At 40.9% G+C, this 25,731-nt stretch overlaps 1 protein-coding gene across 1 annotated transcript in view; it reads left to right on the top strand.

Annotated features, from left to right (window-relative positions):
* The window catches only part of LOC113012800 (vitamin D3 receptor A), an 82,805-nt gene that overhangs the window by 37,440 nt on the left and 19,634 nt on the right, over positions 1-25,731 (top strand). Inside the window, exons 3-4 of the mRNA XM_026153118.2 lie at positions 19,812-19,959; positions 21,196-21,326. Coding sequence (XP_026008903.1) covers positions 19,814-19,959; positions 21,196-21,326 — 277 coding nt within the window. The 5' untranslated portion in view covers positions 19,812-19,813. The remainder of the gene's footprint in view (positions 1-19,811; positions 19,960-21,195; positions 21,327-25,731) is intronic.

Raw genomic sequence — 25,731 nt, 5'->3', positions numbered from 1 at the left:
GATAGTTAGAGACAAATGCAATCGCATGGCAGGATGCTGTAAACGGACCAAACTTCAGTCAGGAGAACAACTGAGATAATCCATCCACAATATGAGGTTAGTCATTGCAACAACATGGGAATAGAGCAGCTGCCAGAGAATTCAACATTAATGAATCAATGGTACAGAAGTGGAGGAAGCAAGAAGAATGAGTTTAATAAAGTTTGATTTATCTGACTGCTTTGTTTCGCTTAATGTGCCTTATAATCCCGTGCATCTTATGGTCCGAAAAATACGTATTGCACACTGCAGTTTAATGTTGCAAAGCACCTCTTTTTAACTTCAGTGGATATTTTACATGGTTATGCTCAGGATATGTCAGCCCATTTCTACTGGAAATGCCTTTTGGTTAAACTTTCAGCAAGGAATTTGCATTTGCACTGTTAAATTTTTTATAAAGCTTTAATGTACATAAAAACCAGCTTCTTATTTAAGTGAAAATAAATGGAAGGTTGTCTTTTTGCGCTAGTAATGTTGTGGAGTTGTATTTTGTCTCGCATCAATTATATCGTCAGTTATATCGTTATCGCAAATTTTCAAATATATATCGTGATAAATATTTTTGGCCATATCGCCCTGCTCTATAAGGGAGTATCAATAAATGTTATTGAAGTAGCTGCAAGGTTCTTGTAGAGGAAGGAAAGCATATGAAGAGTTGAATTAATATTTTTGTCCCTGGGGTGTTTTTTTTTTTGTTGTTTTTTTTGACGGTAAGCTCTAGTGTTTATCTGTTTGAAGGGAAAAGAACAAGCCTCTCTTATTGACAGTGCCCTTAGGTTACGTTAAGTGTCATATTGTTTGCTTTCTATCAAAATGTTTTTGTCTTTCTGATTTAAGTCAAGCAACACTGACTTAAACAAATCCCAACATCCTTGGGATTCGCATCAAAGTTACACTTTTATCTGTCTTTCTCCCCACAGATATGAGATGCTAAATAGAAAGTATTTCTTTCTGAATTTATTGTTGTTTTGTTCTTCATAAAACAGCCATGAACCCATGCTACATGAGTAATGTCTGACTCACACAGAACAAGTTTATGAGGCATGTTTGGCTATTATTCTTCCTTTATATTGCGGGGAAATCGGCACCCATGAAACAAACAATTAGCCTTAATGAGTCCAGGCAAAACTTATCCAAAATTCAAAAACAAAAAAACAAAAACAGAGATACATAGGCAAATAGGACTTTAATAATTATTTTATTTATTATACTGGCAGTTGAAAAGGTCCATTGATTGAGGTTTCGTTTTTTTGTTCTCTAGGCAGATTGCGCTATGTGGTATTTTTCAGGGGGTTAGTTAAGTTCAGTAAATTGATAGAATAATAATGGTATGGAAACCTGTCTTTTTTGTACACCCTTATATGTATAAATTTAACTGAATACACTTTCAACATTCAGCTTTAAAAAATGCACTGTATAGTGTAACTTTGTATACAGAAACTATTAATTAGACCAACACAGACAAAGTCCTCCAGTCAAAGCTCTTCATTGGCTGCCTTATCACTGGAGCATTCTTTAACAATCTAACTAATAATAAAAAAGCAGCTAATTTCTGCTGTTCCCTGACTTGCTTGGAACCACTATAGTGTTTCATTTGGCATGATTTTACAGCAGGTGCCCTTCCTGATTTTCTGTGTCTCCTCCTGGGTTTGAACTGGGGATCTTTGACTTGTTATGCAAATAGGTAAACTACTATTGCTCCTACTACTAGTGCTACTAAAATAATAAAAATAATAATCAACTTTTGATACATATAAAATGAGTGAAAAGAACAAGTAATGCAAGTTATACAAAGGCCACTCTGTATTGGTGGGTCTTTGAAAGCTTTTTGAAATGAGGAACTGATCATGCTGGTGTTAAATAAGTAATGTTTGTTCCACCGAATTGGGGATAAAACAGATAAAGCACGATCCTTTATTTTAAGCCTGTAACCTTTTAACTGTAATTGATTATGTAGTCTGAGTCATCTGGGCGGTGTAAGATGTTCACACTTCCGAGATATAGAGTAGGGGTGGGTTTTTATAATCGATTCATTGATTAAAATCGATTATGGCTTGGATAACGTAAAATCGATTAATTAAAATCCTGAATCGATTTTTTTAATATAAATTTATTTTGCCCGAAATGCCAGAATCTCTGGTGACATCTCACAAAATTTCAACAACCACCAAACAGCTAAGACAGTAAATGAGAGCAGGAACACGGATTCTGCACAAAGACTTAAACACACAGCGCGACCCGCGGATCAGAATCATTTAGATGTCGCCTTTCTCACCCGACGGCACGGACACGGTCGGGGCTGAAAGCCGACAGCTCACTGATTCTGATCTGTCGGCGGGTCCACGCTTTGTGTTCACGCCCTTTATGCGCTGATTCTAAAGCTGTTAGTTTGATCTCTTTCCAAACAATATTGACCGAACCAGCAGCAAAAGAAGATTCACATAAACATCGTCATGAATTCACTCTGACTTTTACTGTTTTGCTTCCACCGCGATGCACAGCTCTCTCTCTCTCTCTCTCTGTCTCTCTCTCTCTCGCCCTCTCTCTCTCTCTGTCTCTCTCTCTCTCTGTCTCTCCCCCCCCCCCCCCCCCCTCTCTCTCTGTGTACTTCAAGAACAGTTTCCCTTTCTTCATTATTCGCTTGCTTGTTATGCACAAGTCTACCGTTGTTTACAGCGCTGTCGGCCGCTGTTTTTTTCCCTTTTACATTCTTCTGAAAAGAAAACCTCATTTCTGCTGTTCAATACTGAACAAATTTAAACTTTTTAAAATTATTCAAAATGCAAAACGCTTAACCGTGTCTCTAATAAAACCTCTGTAACTTCAGAGGTAATGTTCATATGTTGATTAATGGTTTTCTTTCGTTTTTGATGTACTGCAGAATATTTTTATAAAATCCCAGGCCAGGAAAACCACCTTCATGTTTTTCTGTGTTTTATCTTCAGCTACTTTGACACAAAGGCATCTGCTGTGATGCTCACACCTTTGATAAAGTCTTGCGTGTGTCAGCTTCCTTTTTATTGATACAAAAATATGTAAATGTACTGATCTGAATTATAATATTTCTGACTGTCAAAATTTCCCAGATTTAAATCGAATCGAATCGAATTAAATCGAATCGTGGATCGAATCGATTCGGGACCTTGTGAATCGGAATTGAATCGATTCTAGAAATCAGTGACGATACCCAGCCCTAATATAGAGTCACTACATAGTGATTTGAAGGTAATCAGTAAAGTCCTTTCCAGATGAAACTGATATAAACTAGGACTGGGTCCTGTCGGACCTAACATGCTTTGAGGGGAGTTTCTGCAGGTCTAATGTTTAGAAGCCCTCCTAAATCACTGCGTTTTATCTTTCTGGTAACAGTAATAAAAATGTAAGTGCTAAGTCATTTTCCACTAACTGTTGACACTGATAACATGAATAGACATTGCAAAGCAATGAAATGCCTCATTAGAAGTTACCATTCACTTTAGGCAAACACTGGAAAGCAGTACAGATGTCTATAAAATCCACAGCAATTTCAGATGAGCGGCAGTAGATTTGGCTTTATGTAATGGAACCCATATCTAGAAGTGATTGGGAATAAGAAGTTGAGCAAATGTGTGCCAAATCTGATAATGACATTGTGAAAGAAGGCATAAGCTACTTTCCATTGTTCTGTGGTCTTTTGTTATGGATGTAATGCATTACGCGGATGTGTCATAATGCTTAAGTCAAAATGTAATGTGAAGCATTTCCTTTGCACTTTGCTGTGTTTATCCTTAGAAGATACTGTGGTAGAAAACAGGTTTTGTTCTTATTTAATCATAGTCCATGTGCTTTTAAAACACGAAAATAGTACACATCCAATGCAGAATTTACTGTCTAATTTTTAAATGCTTGTCATTTTTTTGTTATTTCCCACACATCATTTTCTACTGTGCAAACATATCTATGTAGCAAACACTGGTGTATGTCCAGTGCTTGCTACCATTTTTGCCCCGCCATCAGATCTCTCCACTAGATCACAGTTTACGTCAGCAGGGATCTGGCCTGAATTGCAGCCTTTATTAATGTGCTATTTGCTTTACTTGGCCCAGCTTTAAGGGAAAGCAGGGGCATTATTAATATTAAGTTATTTAAATAGCATAATGTCTAGTAGAGCAGGGCGATATGACCAAAAATATTTATCACGATATAGATTTGAAAATTTGCGATAATGATATAACTGACGATATAATTGACACTAGACAAAATACTTTCCAACTCCACAACTTTATTAGTTAAAAAAAAATCAATGTATTTTCACTTAAACAAGCAGCTGTTTTTTTATCTGCATTTAAGTTGTATAAAAATGTAACAGTGCCAGTGTAAATTCCTCGCTGATAGTTTAACCAAAACGCATTTCCAGTGGAAATTGGCCGACATATCCTCAGCATAACCATGTATAATATCCACAAAACTTAAAAAGAGGCTATACACACACAATACGGTAATATTATGTTGAAGCACAGTACGTATCACTCCGCGAGGCTCCTGCCTACGATAGCCGTAATGCTCCGACAATCCATCAAGCAGTCCGGGTTCGTAGTTTAGTAAAGTCGTACTGAAACATCTGACAGATTTTCGAGCGCCGTGTACATAAAATCATTTCGAGGTCAGTAAACACAACCAGAATTCAAACATAAGGCACACGGGATTATAAGGGGCACTGTTGATTTTCAAAAAAATCAAAGGATTGATTTTAAGTGTGCCGTATTTTCCAAAAAACACGGTAATAACGACGGCCCGCTAGCACGCTCTACCAAAAATAGTGCTTTGTTGTGTATCTGACAGACGAAAGCTAAACCAGTTCCACATCACTGAAGTTGCAGCATTGTTACAAACCAATTCTGGTTCATCCGTTTCATTCAACGATCTGCTTTCGCCATTTTCATTCCCCGTCGCCTTTTTCGCCATGTGCGTATGAAAACAAAGGCACTGTGCATGCGCGTTTTACCCATATTCTATCGCGATAGTCGTTGCCCAACATTATACCGGTATTACCGTGAACGATATGATATGGCCCAGCCCTAATGTCTATGTTGATATCCACTCAGCTGCTTGACAAAGACCCTTTTGTAAAGTGCAGTTTGTACAGTTTTATGTATATGTTGTTTTAGCTTTGTAAGCTAGCAATCAGCTGTGTTTAAAAGTATAAGAGATGCTTTAGTCAGTCCTAAAATTTTGAATAGAATCGCATATTATTTCTTTTGATGTAGTATTTTGACAAGATCCACTACTTAATCAATTTTGGAAATAATCCAGAAGTAGGGGCTGCCTTGTATGCTGACATTATTGAAAACAGCAGAACTATCTTACAGTTAAAACAGATTGGTTGCTTGCGTCGTTATCTGTGGCTCTGTTTTCCACACTGTAGCTGTACTCTGACTTTGACTCTGCATGACAGCTCAATCAGCTGCTGTTTGCCATTATTCACATGTTCCAGGTCAGCAGATGATAAGAATATATTGATCACTAATAACAAAGCCTTAGCTCATCATGTGTGCAAGTGTCTTCTCAGTTGAAAGAGTTGAAGGAGTTGTGCAAAGAGCCTCTGTTTTATCCCAGATCTCTTTTGGGCATTTTGAATTTAACCCCGTATGCCCTCTAAACAAAAGTGGATATGATTTGTGCAAAATAAATGGTCTCCTTGCCAGTGTGTACATCACAGCTACATTTCTCACTAAGCCAGCAAAATCAAGCTTCCACATCCAGTGCTGGACACACCACGTGACACCCTGTGGCTCCAAAAAAGACAGCTGTAAACTATGAGGACAATTTCCTGACTAACATATCTGAAGAACTATAAGTTGTGTGGAAAACATTTGCAAAATTTGGCCCTGAGGGTGCTACCGCAAGAAAGCTCATGCAGTGAGTAATGGAAAGAAATCATCTTCATTGTTTCCTTCTCTTTATCCACACTCGACTGCCTCATTATTTTCTGTTATATTTTCAGCAGTGGGCCTTCGCTGTGTTCTCAAATACTACTTTTTCTTTCCTCTTTTACTCCTTCAGTTTCCATCTGTCTCTCCCTTTTTCACTTTCTCCTTTCATTACTTAATTCCCTGCTTTCATTTTTTTCATGACTTCATTCCTTTCTTTACAAGCTCCTCTCTGTCTCACCCTCTCTTTCTCTCACTCCTCCCTCTTCGTCTCCCTGACAGTCTGCCAACAGCCCAACAGCCCAGCCTGTTCGTTTTCGTCCTCCGCCTAGAAAACAAGGTCTAAAGTTCAAAGCTGCTGTTGTGGATTGGCGGAAGGAGAGGGAACACAGAAGGAGGCCAGACCTGGGTCAAAACAGATTTGAATATCGTCTTAAGTAGATGGAATTTGAATTTAACCAGATACCACATTTTAATTTCAGCACACGTAATCACTTTGAATTGGGTGAATAAAACAGGAATCGTTTACTCTGGTCTTGACCAGCGTCTCAACACATTTTATTCAAATGCGATAGTCCATCCATCCATCCATCCATCTTCATCCGCTTTGTCCGGGGCTGGGTCGCGGGGGCAGCAGCCTAAGCAAAGAGGCCCAGACCTCCCTCTCTCCAGCCACCTCCTCCAGCTTATCCGGGGGAATACCAAGGCGTTCCCAGGCCAGCCGAGAGATATAATCTCTCCAGCGTGTCCTGGGTCTGCCCCGGGGCCTCCTCCCGGTGGGACATGCCTGGAACACCTCACCCAGGAGGCGCCCAGGGGGCATCCTTGTCAGATGCCCGAACCACCTCAGCTGGCTCCTTTCGATGTGGAGCAGCAGCTGCTCTACTCTGAGCCCCTCCCGGATGGCCGAACTTCTCACCCTATCTCTAAGGGAGAGGCCAGCCACCCTTCGGAGGAAGCTCATTTCTGCCGCTTGTATCCGCGATCTCGTTCTTTCGGTCACTACCCACAGCTCGTGGCCATAGGTGAGGGTAGGGACGTAGATCGACCGGTAAATTGAGAGCTTCGCTTTTACACTCAGCTCCCTCTTCACCATGACGGACCGGTGCAGCGTCCGCATTACTGCAGCTGCAGCCCCAATCCGTCTGTCGATCTCCGGCTCCCTTCTCCCATCACTCGCGAACAAGACCCCGAGATACTTGAACTCCTCCACTTGGGGCAGGAACTCATCCCCGACCCGGAGTGGGCACTCCACCTTTTTCCGGCTGAGAACCATGGCCTCAGATTTGGAGGTGCTGATCCTCATTCCCGCTGCTTCACACTCGGCTGCGAACCGTTCCAGTGCGAGCTGGAGGCCTTCACCCGATGAAGCCAACAGAACCACATCATCTGCAAAAATCAGAGATGAGATTCTGAGGCCACCAAAGCGAAAGCCCTCCGCCACTTGGCTGCGCCTAGAAATCCTGTCCATAAAAATTATGAACAGAACCGGAGACAAAGGGCAGCCCTGGCGAAGCCCATCACCCACCGGGAACGAGTCCGACTTATTGCCGGCAATGCGAACCAAGCTCTTGCAACGGTTGTATAGGGATCGAATGGCCCGTAGCAATGGGCCAGACACCCCATATTCCCGCAACACCTCCCACAGGACACCCCGAGGGACATGGTCGAATGCCTTCTCCAAGTCCACAAAACACATGTAGACTGGTTGGGCAAACTCCCATGCACCCTCAAGTATCCTGGAGAGGATAAAGAGCTGGTCCAGTGTTCCGCGACCAGGACGAAAACCGCATTGTTCCTCCTGTATCCGAGGTTCGACTAACGGACGAACTCTCCTTTCCAGCACCCTGGCATAGACTTTCCCAGGGAGGCTGAGGAGTGTGATCCCCCTGTAGTTGGAACACACCCTCCGGTCCCCTTTCTTAAAGATGGGGACCACCACCCCGGTCTGCCAGTCCACAGGTACTGCCCCTGATCTCCACGCAACATTGCAGAGGCGTGTCAACCAGGACAGCCCTACAACGTCCAGAGCCTTCAGGAACTCGGGGCGGACCTCATCAACACCAGGGGCTCTGCCACCAAGGAGTTGTTTAACTGCCTCAGTGACCTCGCCCCCGGAAATTGGCGGGTCATTCCCCTCATCCCCAGACTCTGCTTCCTCCTCGGAAGACGTGTCAGTGGGATTAAGGAGGTCCTCGAAGTATTCCTTCCACCGCCTGACAATTTTCTCAGTCGACGTCAGCAGCGCTCCGCCAGCACTATACACAGTGCAGGTAGAGCACCGCTTTCCCCTCCTGAGACGTCTGATGGTTTGCCAGAATCTCTTCGAGGCAGTCCGAAAGTCTTTTTCCATGGCCTCTCCGAACTCCTCCCACACCCGAGTTTTTGCTTCAGCCACTGCCCGAGCCGCATTCCGCTTGGCCTGTCGATACCTGTCGGCTGCCTCCGGAGTCCCACAGGCTAACCAAGCCCGATAGGACTCCTTCTTCAGCCTGGTGGCTCCCTTCACCTCTGGTGTCCACCATTTGGTTCGGGGATTACCACCACGGCAGGCACCCACCACCTTGCGGCCGCAGCTCAATACAGCAGCTTCGGCAATGGAGACTCTGAACATGGTCCATTCGGACTCAATGTCCCCAGTCTCCCTCGGAATGCTGTCGAAGCTCTGCCGGAGGTGTGCGTTGAAGATCTCGCGGACTGGGGCCTCTGCTAGACGTTCCCAGCACACCCTCACTACGCGTTTAGGTGCACCAGGTCTGTCCAGCGTCCTCCCCCGCCACCTGATCCAACTCACCACCAGGTGGTGATCAGTTGACAGCTCAGCCCCTCTCTTTACCCGAGTGTCCAGAACATATGGTCGCAGGTCTGCTGATACGATTACAAAATCGATCATCGACCTACGGCCTAGAGCGTCCTGGTGCCACGTGCACTTATGGACACTCTTATGTTCGAACAGGGTGTTCGTTATGGCCAAACTGTGGTTAGCACAGAAGTCCAATAACAGAGCACCGCTCGGGTTCAGATCAGGGAGGCCGTTCCTCCCAATCACGCCCCTCCAGGTCTCGCTGTCGTTACCCACGTGAGCATTGAAGTCTCCCAGCAGGACAACAGAGTCTCCAGGTGGAGCACCCTCCAGCACCCCCCCCCCAGGGACTCTAAGAAGGCTGGGTACTCTGAACTGCCACTCGGCGCATAAGCGCAGATGACAGTCAGGACCCGTTCCCCGACCCTAAGGCGCAGGGAACAAACCCTCTCGTCCACCGGGAAAAACCCCAACGTACCGGCAGCAAGCCGAGGGGATATTAGGATACCCACCCCAGCCCGCCGCCTCTCACCAGGGGCAACTCCAGACTGAGACAGAGTCCAGCCCCTCTCCAGGAGACTGGTTCCAGAGCCCAAGCCATGTGTAGAGGTGAGCCCGACTATATCTAGCCGGTACCTCTCAACCTCACGCACTAACTCAGGCTCCTTCCCCACCAGAGAGGTGACATTCCATGTCCCTATTGCCAGTCTTGGCAGCCGGGGGTCAGTCCGCCAGGGCCTCCGCTCCTGGCCGCCACCCGGCACACAATGCACCCGACCCCTATGGCGCCTCCTGCGGGTGGTGGGCCTGCGGGAGGATGGGCCCATGTCTCCTCTTCGGGCTGTGCCCGGCCGGACCCCATGGACTAAGGCCCGGCCACCAGACGCTCGCCCTCGGGCACCCTCCCCGGGCCTGGCTCCAGGGCGGGGCCCCGGTAACCCTATCCCGGGCAGGGTAAACTGTTCCCTCGGTGTCCTTTTCATAAGGGTCTTATGAATCGCTCTTTGTCTGGTCCCTCAATGCGATAGTGAAAGAATAAAATGTTTTTGTCTTAAGTCTTGTGCCTTAAATGCATTCAGAATAAGGGAAATACCCTCTGCACCAGCAACAACAATATGAAATGTTAATACAAGGCAGAATGGATCCATGCTGTCATTGTTGTTTATGACTCATCATGACCAGCAGCAGAAACTGGGACTCATTAGACCGGGCAACATTTTTCAATTTCTTTTTTCCAGTTTTGATGAACGTGTGTGAATTGTAACCTGTTATGACAGCAGTGACTCCTGTAGCCCAGTTGCTTCAACGTGAGATGTTCTAGTGCATAGCTTGGTTGTACTGAGTGATTATTTAAGTAACTGTTGCTTTTCTATCAGCTCGGATCAGTCTCCCCATTCTCCACTGACCTCTGACATCAATAAGGCATTTTTTTACATGTAGAACTGCTGCTGGATCTTCACTTTTTTCTAGTTCATTCTCTGTAAACACTAGTGATGGTTGGAAAATTGCAGCAGATCAGCAGTTTCTAAATTACTCAGACCAAAACAGTGTGGCACCAACAAACACACGATGTTCAAAGCCACTTTCTGAGGAATTATATTTTGATTGGTTGGTCATTTTTCATGTTTCCACATCCTGCCTATGCTTAGTGTATACCAGCATATTTTCTATGTGACTAATCTATTCATTTGTACGGCTGGGTTGTTCTGGGTTGTTCCAATGTTAGAATGTGAGTGTGTTTGCCACAAAGACATGTGTACTCTATTGTTCGTGGGCCTCCACCCGAGTAAGCTAAGTGCTCACCTGTATTTTCCCAGCACATCTTCTTTCAGCCTCCATCTTTGTGGTACCTGTAATAAAAAAAAAATAAAACAAACTGACCTACTAACTTGTGCACACGCTCAGCATGTACCATGCTGGCAAGTAGGCACATATAAAGGAGGTAAGAACATGCTCTGGTTTTGCAATGTGTTCACTGAGTTGTATGTAATAATTTGAGTAGGGCTAATGAATAACAGGAATTTATAGTGCATCTGCATTTTGTGTTTTATTGAGGAGTATCATTTATAGATGATTTGTTGCTGGCTTGAAAACTATATTTACTTAAAGCACATAATGGTTAAAGACCTTGACAAAGCTGAAACATTACTACTTTCTTAGCAGTTCAAATAATGTTAATAAGCCTGCATTAGTAGAGGACTTTTAAGTCTGACTTTGCTCTTACAGCAGGAAGATCACGACTTTGTTGTTGCGTCAATTAAATTTTCTGATGGCCTCCATTAGTACTAGGGCTGCACAATTAATATAATTTTAGTCCTGATCTCAATTTTAACTTTCCACAATTACATTGTGTCTGAGTACCTGACCACAGGGTTGTATGTGCCAATTACAGCTGTTCCTGCACAAAGTTTCTTGGACATAGTCTTGATGAGTAACTCTCCATTAAAAGACAGATATGCAAAAAATCCAAATGTCTACAACAGTAGAAAGTGAAGAGCTTGTCTCTGGAAAAGAACCATCATTTATTGTTGGAAATTCTTGGAATTAGTGCAAATGGTGCTAACCAAAAAATCCTCCAAAGAGTTTTGAAGAGTTGTGTCTCAACTGTAAAGCAACACAACTTATTCAACTGACTGAAAACACACCACAAACTGCTGGATAATTTATGCCTGAAGGCCAAGAAAAGCAATGCAATGGTTACTAACGCATTCAAAAATCAACTAAAGTCGTCTCTAAGAAAGAAGACTCTGCATAGCAGTCCAGCTCACAAAGACGGAGAGAAACCACCAACACAGCCATATTACATTTGGACAAATATTTTGTCTCCAGGCTTCTGGAAAATGGTCAGCATGCTGGACAAAAGCAATTATTTTTTTCAAAGTAGCAGTACCTGTACTGTGCGCAAGAGCATGCAGGGGAAGTGGAGAGGGATCTCACAACTGGGGAGTACTTTGCTACGAGTTTCAATTGCAAGCAGGTACAATTAATGATGTGTCTGCAAAGATGTTTTAATTAGCTGGAATGTAATACATTTAAAAAGTGAAAGCGAGTACACTGTTGATTTAGTTTTGTTTAAGATTTTGGCGCAATTTAAAAAAATATATTTATAGTTTTCTCCTAAGATATGTGCAAAATTTAGTTTAATAAGGGAGAGAAATTTTATTTTGATGCAAAGATTTGTACATTAGTAAACTGTAGTCCAATAATTGTGACAGCAGTGTCACAGTTGGGTGCAACAATAAACTTTTTTCACTAAAATCAATGAATAAACATGACCAATAATTGTGGTTTCAATACTGATCATAATAAGTCATCCATCCATCCATCTTCATCCGCTTTATCCGAGGCCGGGTTGCGGGGGCAGCAGCATGCTTAGTCATTTTGGCCATAATCATGCAGCCCTAATTAGTATCTTTAAACTGACCTGGACACACTGAAAGACGAGAACTTCCTTTGCTTTCATTGCATTCAACGTTCAGGCATCTGTTTGCGTAAAATCATAATGTTTGACATCTTGTGACGCCGATTTTTTACCATACTTTAATCAAGCCTATTGTAGTTTATTAATCCTTGCAGCCTCCATTCTTCCAAAGTCAGAGGTATTGTGTTTTAGCGTGATCAGACCATTTATTCTTGTCAGTTTGAAGCCATCTAGAATAGCCTTGAACAGAATTAGTTTTCTCAATTTTTCAGAAACTTTCAGTTTTCTGTTAACAAACAATGTTTGGTTATAACTCAAGAATTTATTGTCTAGTTTCTACATTCTAAAGTGTCTACATTTATTAAACGTACCTGCTGCTTTGAGTTTGTTTATTTCCCCCATAATATTGGCCCTTTAGGCCCCAGTCACATAGACCCAGAGACCAGTCGGCAATAGACACTCATTTTTCCATAGAGACCGGTGGTTCCCAGGCAGTTGCCAATCGTTCTCTAAGCCTGTGTGATGAGTCCTTTGGCACTTCATCCTCCACTGAGCTTGATTTCTGAGCTCACTGAAAGTCCGATTCTGCTTACCAGATAGCACCATCATACCTCTACCTATAGTTGTCTTTCAATCCACTATTTACCTAGTGTTTGCATTGAAGGTCAGCCTGTTTCTGTCACAAACAGTCTTTCTTCTTGTTCCTTTTGCAGGAGAATGTTTTGACAGCACTGCAATTTATTTCATAATGTGTCTAAAACATAGATCATATGTCAAGATTGTCTTTGATATAAGATCATAAAATCACCCACCTCCCTCTGTATGTTTTGATGTCCAGGATTCATGGAGCCAAATGGGAATCAAATGTCTTTGGACTGAAATTTTTAAAGAGAAAACCCACCTTGTCAAACAAAATTTAACTTGTAGTTTCTCACTTTCCAGCTCAGTAAACAAAACCTGTCAAGCCCTGAGGTGACACAGCCAGAAGTCTCTGTATATCACCAGAGAGAGGAAACATTAGAAGTAGTCATTTATTTTTCGAGTTGTGGGATTTTTGAGTATGTGTACGAGTTAAAGCTCCGGCTCAGCTGCTGCTCTGTTGTGATGTAGTGGACTAGAGTTTATGGCAGTTAGCTTCTAGTGAGGCCCACTGTGAGGCAGCTGGTAGTAAAAGTAGGCCATGTTCCCTGTAGTGCCGCGTATAGAGGAGTTCACACTATATCATATAAAGAACAACAAAAAACTTTTTTCTGCTCAGCTTTGAAGTGAAACTATTCGGAGGGAAAATGTTAGGCCCCTCTTAAGCCTTGCAAGATTTTGTTAACCAGAAGAAAATGCTGATGGAAAGTATTTTGTTGAACTATTTAGCCCAATGTTGTTATTAAGAATGCCCCACCTTAGACAGCCGAGAGGGAGAGGAACCTCAGCGTACATGCAACAAATACAGGACAGTTGATGTTGATGTACTGCTTCATAATTTTAAAATGGCATTACAGTGTGCAGTGGATAGTTGTGTTTCGGAGTAAAATATTGTCAAATAGATTCTGGTTAATTTTGACAGAATATTTTGACAATATTTTACTCTAGTTTTAGTCGACTGAATATTATAAGATTATAGTAGAGCAAATCTAAGGCTCAGTTAAGTAAAATATAAAGTGTACAGGTTTGTCATGTTTTTAACCATTGAAAGTTGCTTGCTTTCAATTGAAATTAACACTGGTTTAGACTTTATTGTTACTATGGTTCATTAACATGCTGTGTCCACATTCAGTCTGGTAGGAGTTACACTGGTGTTGGATTGCACATCTCTAATTTTATGCATCTTCTCAGGAGCTTCAAGTATTCTGAAGTTCAGAAGTTAGTGTTTGTGTGGTAAAAGTTATTTTTCAACTAGTCACTCAAAGAGTGTAATACTGTAATACTTTATTGATCCCTTTATTGTTCTTTTTTCTTGATGTTTACACCAGATCAAAGGTCAGCAGCAGCAGTGTAGGTGGTAGGAATTAAGTTTATCTGCTGTGCTCAGTTAGTGCCAGCTTTAAGTTTCAGTATCTGTAAAACACTACAGCAGCATGTGATGTGTTATGATTCTGATCAAACAAGTCAAGCATTTTTATTGACTTTAAGATTTTTTAAGAAAGCCAGTCTGCCTTACTGTTCCACCTAAGTCTTTGTTAATCTGTGCATGTATTTCAGTCACTGTTACTAGAAGAACTCCCCTTTGGAGCTTAGATGGCATGTCTGGGCAAAATCTTTTTTTTTATACTTTCTCTTTATTGATTTTCATCTTATTTTACATACAGAAATAAAGAGGGCAAAGGAAACCAACACATTCACATATGTTCACATATTCCAAAATACACAACGCCTTATTTTACTTACATATATTACATATTACACAGTTGCATGTTCCATTCAAACAAATTCGCAGCTGTCCCTCTGCATCACAGAGGTATCAGTTTCTAGTCTCGTGACGTATAACGAGCCCATCGTTCCCAAAGTCTCTCTCCTTTCTCCTTCTGTAGCCGCAGTGAGAGGGTAATCGGTTCCATACGATGAATTGTGTTAATAATGTCTATGACCAGCTTCCGTGTGGGGCGGCTTGTCTGTAACCAACGTTTAATAATTGCCTTTTTGCATGCAACCATAATTATTTTCAGTAAGTATGAGTCTCTTTTATTTATATCCTCAGGGATATTCCCAAGGTACATGGTACTAAAGGAGAAGTCCAGTGCTACTTCCAGGTCTTCAGTTTAGGGCATGACCAGAAGACATGGATGCAACCTGCAGCGACCTCCCCGTACACCCTCCAGCATGAAGCGCCTGAACCACTTATTTTGGATTTCTGCTTTGGTGTGATGAATAATCTAATTAAATTCTTCCATCCAAAATCTCGCCATGTTAAAGAATTTGTGGTAGATAACACATTCTTCCACATCCGCAACCAATCTTCCTCTGAGATAGTTATACCGGCTTCTTTTTCCCATCGACGACTGACATGTCTTGTTGAGGTCTTTTTCATAGCTATAAAACTTCTGTACATTTTGCCTATAGTACTTCTTATAATGTTCTCACCATAAGCATCCATAAATATTTGGATCACCCCACTAGCATCTGTGTCAAACATTCTAATTTCCTTCCGGAAGAAGCTCCGAACCTGTAGGTAACGATAAAAATCTTCCCTGCCGATCTCGTAAATCTGACACATGTCCTCAAAATTTATCAGCTCCCCATGCTTAACTATCTTAGAGATTGCAGTGATTCCATGCCTGGACCACTCCCTGAATTCATGGTCTAACAATGCTGGAAGGAAGCGTGGGAGATACACTGGCCATCCCAGCAACCCTATTTCTCTATTAAGACCAAAAATTTTAATCACATCTGCCCATTTTTTCAGGGAATGTGGCACATTTCTGTTTCTTCCACCACAACCATGTGGTCTTGCTGTTTTAGCAGCATGTAGGATATAAAGATCTGTCTAAGTAGAAAATGTGATTTATGATAGAAGGGAAGCTGGAGTAAAAGAAAAACCGTACCCACCCTGTGGTGAACTGTTGTGGGCGGGCTTTATTCCAGTAGAGTGTTTTCCTACGCAAGAGGTTGTATTTATTGGTCTTCAGTTTTATCATCACTCATAGCTCTTTTAGTTGTTTTTTTCTTTCATCCATTTCACAGGTAAAATAATTATTTTCTTCTCATATGTGTTAACATCATAGGCTGTAAAAACCATTTTTAGAAATAGTTATAAATCAGGGTAAGTGCATTGAGGTGCATAATTAATAAAGTAATCAAAAATGACTAAAATGTGGTTTTACAACTGGAAGCAAACACCCTCATGTAATCACCACAGGTGTACTGCAGCGCTGACCTTTACTGCCTGCGTCTTTAATAGATGTTGTTTTTAAAAGCTGTGTGGCACTGCCGCTTTTGAAAAAGCTTCAGTGTATTTTATGTTATGAGCAAGCACAAAGTAGTGATTCGGTAAAGAATTTTAAATGTCCTCTTGGTGAGTGTTTGTTCTGTACGATGCACTGCTATGGGATTTTAAAGCCTGCTTTGTGGAACTAGTTTTTACATACGATGAGGGGATTGCTGAATTTTTAACAAGACTAGATGGCTCTCAGCTGCACTGCCCACTGCTTCACAGAGGATAATTGCATCAGCATCAGCATAAACAGCTACTGTAATCTAGCCTGTTTATCCCCCCTCACTACATATTTCATCTGTTGACATTAGATGTCATCTGTATGGCCCTCAGAGGCATTGTGGATGTGTTTTTACAGCTGATGCTGGAGTGTTAATTACAAAAAAGAAGGGGGGGAAAAGAAGCCACAAACAATGTAAATTGGCTTATATTCCTATATATTTATATACTTGAGAAGTCCTTAAAAGAACAGTGAGATTCTAGAACTGGTGTCCTGTTCGCGTCTTTCTGTTTTATTTAAGTCATTAAATTCAAGATGCTGTGATGCATAAATAAGATCAGACCTTTTTTGGTTTATTTTCATGCCTCAGTCTATGTATGTACACACCCGGGACATGAAATTTTAATGACTCTTCTGGATAACATTTAGTAAAATGATTGTTTGGTACACATTTGATTTACCATTGAATTCTGTTACTGAGTATTTACAGTGAGATGGGAGTCACACGGCTCTAATAGTGTGGTGAGCAGGGGTGGGCTTTCGTTTCAAAAACAGCATAGATTCACTTATACATGGAAGACATTATTCATTCTATGTCTTGGTAGTTTGAATATAAATAGTAAGAAATATAAAGTAACTGAGGTATAAAAATAATATGAGGTGACTGAGTCAGATATTCACATTCATATATTTCTTTACAAAAATGCTATATTATATTCAGTGCTATTGTAAAATGTCTTTGTGTGTGTGTGTGTGGGGGGGGGGGGGGGGGGTTAAGGCAACATGGCAAAATTGTATTCATAGTTAGAATCCATTATTCACAGCTGAACTGTTTTGTCCAGAAATATTGCCTGTGTTAGCTCCCTTAATCCAGTTCAGTTTGTTTTAGGGGTGTAAATGTTTATCAAATGTTTAAACCAGCTTATACCTAGTAAGCGTGCAAAACCCTGAAAATTGCTAAAATGAATCCAAACAAAGCACAAAGACTTCTGGCAGACTGCGGTAGCACTATTCCATCAATTATGCTGATCTTAGTTATCACACATTTCAAGTATGATTCCAGATTTGTGGAAAAAGTGATTTGCAGATCTAACTGCTGTTTTAAAGGAAAGATAATGATGATGAGATTAAGGTGGTTTCAGTAACAGGATTAGACAAGAGGAGAGACTGAATAACCTGCCAGGTAAAAAAAAAAAGAAAGAAAGAAAAAAGGAGAGGGACAAGAGAAAAAAGAAGAAAAAAGGGCTGTCATCTCTATCAGCTAATCATGCTCGCTGTGAATAAATAAAATGACAGTTATTAAGCAGTGTTACAAATGACAAACGAGAGAAAACACAAAAGGGGGAAAGTGTTTAAAGGAGAAGTACCGTTTGAGTTGTTAATTACATACCTGCGGCTGAATCGCATTGTTGTTAATCAGCGCTATTAATGAAAGTGCGGGTTGTTATGGTGTTTTTTGTTTTTTAGATCTGTTGAGAGGTTTGACACACTGTCTCCCTGCTTTACCTTCTCTAATTATTTCATTATTCACCTGCTGCTACATCAGTAAACAAAGCTGTTTTTGTGACAGGATGACTAATGGTGGAGGTCTTGTGTCTGTGTGTGTGTTTGTGTGTATGTGTGTGTGCAGATCTGTCCTATCCAACCACCCCAACACACATGCACACGCACTGTTAGAGGAAATCACTGATATGTAAACACCGATACATACGAGCCAGGTTTAGATGGTGAACGTGTGTTAAAGTAATATTCCTTCAGTATTAAGTATGTTTGTATGTTTGCTGGTGTGTGACCTGCACTCCCACTACAGTGTATTCTGGGTAAGTGGAGTGATGCCTTCACAGCCAGAAGCTCCCAGCTCACGTGTCTGTGGGTTTATGTTTTCCTGGGAACTGGTGTTACAGCTTCTACTTCTATGAACGTCAGCTCCTCCCCGGCTATATTCTGCAGCCACGTGACTCCTGCTGCTCCTTACTTCAGTGCATGCAGCCCCCTCCTCTCTTTGTCCTCATTTTGTTGTCTTCCCCTAACTTGACCTCCCCCTCTGTAGTGCTGTTTATCAGCAGGCTCCAACACACTACTCATTTATATGTCACATTGAAATCTCCATCTTTGTTTTTTTCCTTGTATTTTCTACAGTTTTGTTTCACTTTTTTCAAGAACTTTATTCTTAAAAATCAAATTAATTTCAACATGTTTCAAATTTTACTCTTGGAAGTCAACACCACTATCTATACGATTATTACATAGGCAACACAAGGGGACAAAGACAGTGAAGACAGAATCATAAAAAGTTTAAAGAGAAATTCAATTTGAGTCTAAAGGCGCAATAAACATGTCATAGAATGAACATGAAAGGCGGTAAAAAGTTTATGTTCTATTTTAATGCTTTTTAAGACTTGCATAAGTAGCGGGGTGTTTGTCATATGTGCACTGCGAAAACAGTGAATAAATAAAATTGACATCTTTTTAACACAAAGAGAAAAAGAAATATTAACCATTAAGCCAAATGAGTTGACTTGATGAAAATACAATACTTTAATCAATGCACAGATGAATGGGGAATTAAATTAAATGAAAAACATCAAGCGATTTATTAAGTTAGTGGGCCACAAAAACAGCTTTAGTGATTCTTGTCATTGATTCTTCAAATCTCTGGAAACCCATACGGTGATGGGTGGAGCACCATTCCTCCAAACATTTTTGCTTTAAATGGTGTTTTCGTGATGATTGTGGGCAATTGTGCTAGTTTACATGCTGGTTCATAAGGGGGGAGATTTGGTGTCTATCATTTTAAAATCATCCACCCCACAAAATCTATAAATAGAGGCACTGTCGTCCAGAAAGTCTTGGTCTTAGTCAGACTTTAGACAAAGTTGCATTTGGAGAAAAAAAAGACTGTTGCTGGTATTATTTTGGTCACAGTTGCCAGTAACTTTTTGTTACACTACTCCTGCATATCTCTCAGAGGAAAGCCAGATGGTGGATGTGCTGGAAAAATTCCGATGGCAGAGAATGTTTCATCTTGGCAGTATTAAATGCATCAGTCTTTTCACAGCCTCTTCAAATGTACGCTGTTCTGTCATTAATTCTTTTTGCCATTAACACAGTAATTTGAAAATTCTTGAGGTGTGTGTGTGTGTGTGTGTGTGTGTGTGTGTGTGTGTGTGTGTGTGGCTGTGGCTGTGGCTGTCCCTGCAGACTCATTCAGCCAATAGCTGCACAATGCAGAGTGTGACTGTCAATGCCTTTTGCTAAATATGCTAATAACCCAACACCTGTTTGTATAAGAGAGAAAAATACACACTTCACCTCTCTGTCGAGCACACAGAAGACACAGGCAAAGAGATTTTTAAGCTTATTTGAGGTTGGCTTTTTTATGGATCTGTGCTTAGAGTATTTATGCTGACTTTAATGTCTTTTTGAATTTTTGTGACCAAGACAGCATGGAGCCGCAGTGGTAACCTCTACTGTCTTTTCCCTTTTCTCCTTAGTGATGGAGCCCATGACGGTGACGACGTCAGTGGTCGGGCCGGAGGAGTTCGATCGCAATGCCCCCAGGATCTGTGGCGTCTGCGGGGACAAGGCCACCGGCTTCCACTTCAATGCCATGACCTGTGAGGGCTGCAAAGGGTTCTTCAGGTGAGTTTCATACTTCAGTTGATGTTTTTGCATGTTGTCTGTTTTGCGTTTTGGTGTATGTTTCTGCTGAGTGTAGGGTTTTTCTGGGTCCAGGCAATGTGAATACATCCTGCTGGGTATTTCAGTCTCTGGTTTGGGGGTTTGTTTGCCCCCTTAATAATGTTGTTTGCACATTTCTGCCAAAAGGACCATTAATCAAGTTAAAATAGTGAAACTTAGAAATAAAAAGTTTGAGATAAGAAATAAAAGCTGTTATGTTTTTACTTTCAAACAGCAAAGGGACCTTCTGTTGTATACTTCTGGGTCTTGCTAGTTTAAAATAAATGAAGTTGTATATTCAATAGCTTATGGGAAAAGAAAATGATCATTCTGTTTATTGAACATTGCCAATCTGAGTTTACATCATAACTGTAGATATTACTGCCTGCATGTTAATGAAGAGTGCATTATTGTTGACACTGAGGTACAGTTTGTCTGTTTCTGCCTGGCTGCATGACAACGATTGCAGTGCTTTCAGAAGATTATAAATTATTCAGTGTTCACCACAGTCCTGTTATTTTTCATTTTCTTCCTCATCTCTCTTCTCCTTTTTCTTACCCATTACTCAAACAGTGATATTTTAATGTATGTATACTATTCAGCCACAGTGTGAAAATCACTGACAGCTGAAGTAAATGACCGTCTTGTTACAATGGAAAACGTTGCCTGTTGGTATTTATGTGGATGTTACTTTGTTGCGCACCACCCACTTAAACACTGTTGCTAACCAACACCCATTGTTACACAAGCTGTGGCTTCCCCACAAGGTGCCACACCAAACCACAAAAACTGCTCGGAAACAACTCAATTCATCTGTATTGTGTTTCTTATCTTTGTCTTCAAACTCAGATCTTAATCTCATCACAGAAGTATGTAACCCACACGACTTAAGAGACCAAACGTCCCAGTTTCAGAAATGTTGTGAAACTAAAAGGATTTTTTTTTTTATTCATGTCCCAGCAAATCATGTTTTTGGCACCACAGAGTATATCTGTACAGTATAAAATGGATTTAATCTTTTGGTTTAGGCCTTCTCTTTTTAACTTTAAAATTTTGGATGTCTACATTTCAGTAGTATGTACAGTTCATCTGTTGCTGGGTTATCACCAGAAATGCCTGTTTTTAGTAGTATATCGCTTATGTTATAAATAATAAATGATCCCAAATGAGTAACTGATTCTTTGTGGCTCTTCATAGGCGCAGCATGAAACGTAAAGCTTCCTTCACCTGTCCATTTAACGGGAGCTGCACCATCACTAAGGACAACCGGCGTCACTGCCAGGCCTGTCGTCTTAAACGCTGCATTGACATCGGCATGATGAAAGAGTGTAAGTTGATATTTATGACCTCTAATAGTCTAACAGCACTTATGTTGTTGGTGCCATTGCTTGACATGTAAAACATGACTAAAGTATCTTGTATGTAAGTGATCCTTTTTTTTAATGATTAGTTGTAAGTTACTGGGCTGGGTATCAGAGTGAAACCTGCTGGTTTATATATTCAACTGTGGGGTTGAATATATGCTTTGTTAATGAGGACAAAGCATATAAACAAATGGGCATATAGACAAAGCACTTTTTTATTTCAGTAAGATACACTGAAATAATATTATTTTTATAAATTACATTATTATAAATTATATGACTATAGATGGAAAAATTACGATAGCTTCAAGATCACGATTATGATTAAAAATCATGCTATTATTTGATGTTTGTACTGGACTTTGATATATGCCTTTGCAGAGTGATACTGAGGCTGATATTAAAGCGAGCATTAACAGCTTTGCTCCTGCTTGACTTACCTTTGATGTAATATTCATGTTCGTATCTGAGATACTGAGCAGCTGGTCTGATGCTGCTTCTGTGTCACTGCTTAAATTAGAAACCAAGGCCACCGCTGCACAAAAGACAATTGATCTGTAATAATTATTTTATTTCTGTAGCTGGGATGGAAAATCAGCCAATAGCATAAATGGTTTTGGTGTAAATTGATCAGATTTATAGGAAGTAGATATCATAAGGTTTGCACCATATGGCAAACTCAGTCGTGGGTCAGATTGTTGCTGAACTTAATAATGTTGTTAATTCTCCTTATAGCCTTCCAGATTAGGGCTTCTGTAGTTAGTGAAGTTTAGTTGGTAGGATTAAAGCATTGTAATCAGTTACTGAAGTAATATTGTCTTATATTTTCAGTTTGATAGTGTTCTGCATTTAACTGTGTTGGTTATGCATGCAGCAGCAGGCCTGGGTGTAACACAAGAAGAAGGTGCTGTCAAGGGAAAATGAGCCATCACCTCACCTTTTGTTAACACAAAATAGCATTTGATGCGCAGTGGCTACCATAGTTATTTTGCATGTTTACAAACGATCATATTATACAGTGCTTACATCAACGGTCCTGCATCCAACTTATTTAAATGAAAAATAGGGACTTTAATGTTACAAGCCAGTGTGCATTTCAGTCACATTAAAACTAACTATATAGTAATAGAAAGTACCGCCAGCATCACTGCATGAGCATAATTGTAACAAGTTGTAGATGACAAGAGGTAAATAAGAGAGCAAGTGGGAAGGAAGGAAGGAAGGAAGGAAGGAAGGAAGGAAGGGGGGAAGGAAGGAAAGAAGGAAGGAAGCCAGGAGGGGTTAAAGTACTTTTCAACAATGGCTCGCTTTCTTCAAAGAGACAGAATTGTTGAGCTTCCATTTCATTCACAAAAAGACTGTGTGTGTGTGTGTGTGTGTGTGTGTGTGTGTGTGTGTAAGAGGGCACAATTCAGACTGGTGATTGCCACCGTGTTCACCATAAATAGACATGCTACACTGCAGTGTCTGTTTGTGTCTGATGAAAGAAGAGCGAAGAGAGAGCGAGAAGTTAGAGAGCGACAGGGACTCTTATGTGGATAAAATGGTCTCTTTGTCAGAGCTTATACACAGGTTTGTGGGGAAAACGCAGCCCACTGTATTCACTACTGGGAATTACAGCTGCTCTGCTTGTCTCTATTGTGCCTGCGAAGCAATTTTTCCAAATAAATATCCGTTGTATGCTATGTTAAAGCCTCAGATCTTTGGTAATGATAAATCTGTTATAGAAGAGACGTATTAATACCAACTGCAATTGTGTCATTGACACTGAAAAGAAATGTAGCAGGACTGTATGCTAGCAAGCTTGACACTAAAGCCCAGTTCACACGACTGAATCGAGTCAGATTATTAGCATTCTGTGAATAGAGTAACTGTTAAAAATATTAATATATTATCAATAGATAACATGTACAAGAGTGCATGCAAAAATGCATGCAGTATTGTACAATATAAAATCCTGTCTTCCTTCTCTCACCCCAACTGGTCACTGCAGCTGACCACCCCTCCCTGAGCCTGGTTTTGCAGGAGGTTTCTTCCTGTTAAAAGGGAGTTTTTCCTTCCTGCTGTCGCTAAAGTGCTTGCTCATAGGGGGTCATATGATTGTTGGGTTTTCTCTGTATGTATTATTATAGGGTCTACCTTGAAATATAAAGCACCTTGAGGCAACTGTTGTCGTGATTTGGCGCTATACAAATAAAATTGAATTGAATAAAAATTACGTAGTGTATGCACCTTGGAGCTTCAGCAACATACATACAGTTGGCTTCTTTCTTGAGTTATTTACAAGTTTCTACATCAGAGAATAAAGTTATGTTGAAACCAAGCACACCATTGTTTTTCTTGTGACATTACCAATAAGTTTGATGTGTCACATGGCCCTCTTCCTATTGAAAAAACAAAAGTTGTATCCAAGATGGCCGACTTCTAAATGGCCACCATGGTCACCACCCATCTTGAGGAGTTTGCCCCCTCACATATACTAATGTGCCACAAACAGGACTTTAATATCACCAACCATTCCCATGTTATTACGGTTTATCCATATAAATGGCCCACCCTGTAGAAGATAAGATCAAAGTGTATATGGACTGCTGTGTGTACCTCCAGTTATAAAAGAGTACAGTTATCTTTACTGATGTGTCTTTGTTGTGATAACATACCCGCAGATTACTGAAAATTCAAACTGATCCCAACACAGAGCCAGATACAGCATTCTATCTACTCAAACATTTATTTATTTTTTATTTATTTAAAGTGATATGTCGAGTTGATAAAGGAGAACAAACAAGTGCTCGTAGTAGTTTTCAAAGCATTGTTTTTAGGGTAATTTTGCTTGTATGACAAAGAAGATAACTCTGATAACTGTGCATATATCTCCATGCGGTTCTTATGCGCTAATCCCAGCTGTTTGTGATTTATTTCATCAGGCGGCCTCGCTGCGGTTGCGTTAAAACTTCTGACTCAAAAGTATTTTCATAAAAAAATAATATGTCTTTGTCAGCTTTTATTTCCATGGAAATAAAATAACATAAGGATTAGGTTTCAGGATTTTTTTGGGGTTTTTTTTCTTTTGTTTTTGAGGATAACATGTAATAAATGAATTTGAACGAGTCTTTTCATTCACACAGTTCAGTTAGCATCAGTGTTGGTGTGTATGTGTTTCTGTCTCTGTATTCTATCCTCTTTATTCTGACGGCTTTGTCTAAGCTTCACCGCCATTCAGATTAGAACTCCGTGTGTGTGTTTGCCCTCTGGTATTTGTGCCAGCTGAGTTCATAGTAAACACCCCTATGCTGTCCTTATTTGACAGAGGTTAGGTGGATGCCAGGACACCCCTCCCCCACGCCTGTGTGTGTGTGTCATAATACTTGCAGTGTTTGTGTATTTTTGTGTGCTTATCCTTGGGTGGGTGCTTATTTGTAACAGGATTAGAAGTTAAGGAGAATTTCTGAAACATTTTACCGTTTAGGTGGCTGGATTCTCGCCTGCTGTTGCCAAGCCCATCAGTTCCCTAATTTAAATTCTTCACCCTTTCTCTAATGTTTTTGTATTCTGTCCTTTTGACAACCTTTACTCTTGTTCGATGTAACCAGAATTGCCAGATGCTCACTTTGTGGACCAAACATGTTAAACAGAGGGAAATGGTGTGGATCCAAAACTAAAAGCTTGATCTCCCAGCTTCATCGTCATGAATCTAATGGGCTATTTCCTCTCTAAATAGTAAGTGCAGTAAGTGCTGCAACAGTATTGGTCACCAGAACCACCTTGACATATATCTAGAGCTGGGCGATAGAACGATAACGATATGTATCGCGATATAACTTTTACTCGATAGAGAAATTAAGCTATCGCGATAGACCTCGCCGCTCTTGTCCTCTTAAAAAAAAAAAAAAAAAAAAAAAGGTCAGCCAATCCAAATTAAGTAGCGCAGAGCCGAACCAATCACAGCCGCAGCGTCACGTCGCGTGACTTGTTGCATACAGCACAAGTGCCAAGCCGCACGTGTGTTTGTTTGGGAAGCAGCCAGCGGGTAATGGAGCCAGCACGTAATGGAGGAAATGAGTGTGCCGACTAGAAAAATCAACCGAGCGTGACCGAAGAGAAAACAGATGATGGTTCCAATGCCGGAGAAATTGTCGAACGGAAGAGCCATAGAAGTTCCGTAGTGTGAAGGTATTTCGGCTATTTCAAGTCTGACAAAAAATAGAGTAGCGTGCACTGTAAATTGTGCCGAAAGCAAGTCTGGAAATACAATAAACTGGTGCATGCGTCACACTGTGCGCCACGTTATTGTTTCGGTGAAATGAATTTCTACAATACTGTTACTGTTAATTCTACTCTCTGCAGTGTTTAAATGCTTACATATACA

Source organism: Astatotilapia calliptera, chromosome 20 (genome assembly GCF_964374335.1).
Source record: "Astatotilapia calliptera chromosome 20, fAstCal68.1, whole genome shotgun sequence".
Taxonomy (NCBI): Eukaryota; Metazoa; Chordata; class Actinopteri; order Cichliformes; family Cichlidae; genus Astatotilapia; species Astatotilapia calliptera.
Note: the sequence above shows the minus strand (reverse complement) of the source record. Positions and strands in the feature narration are given on the sequence as shown.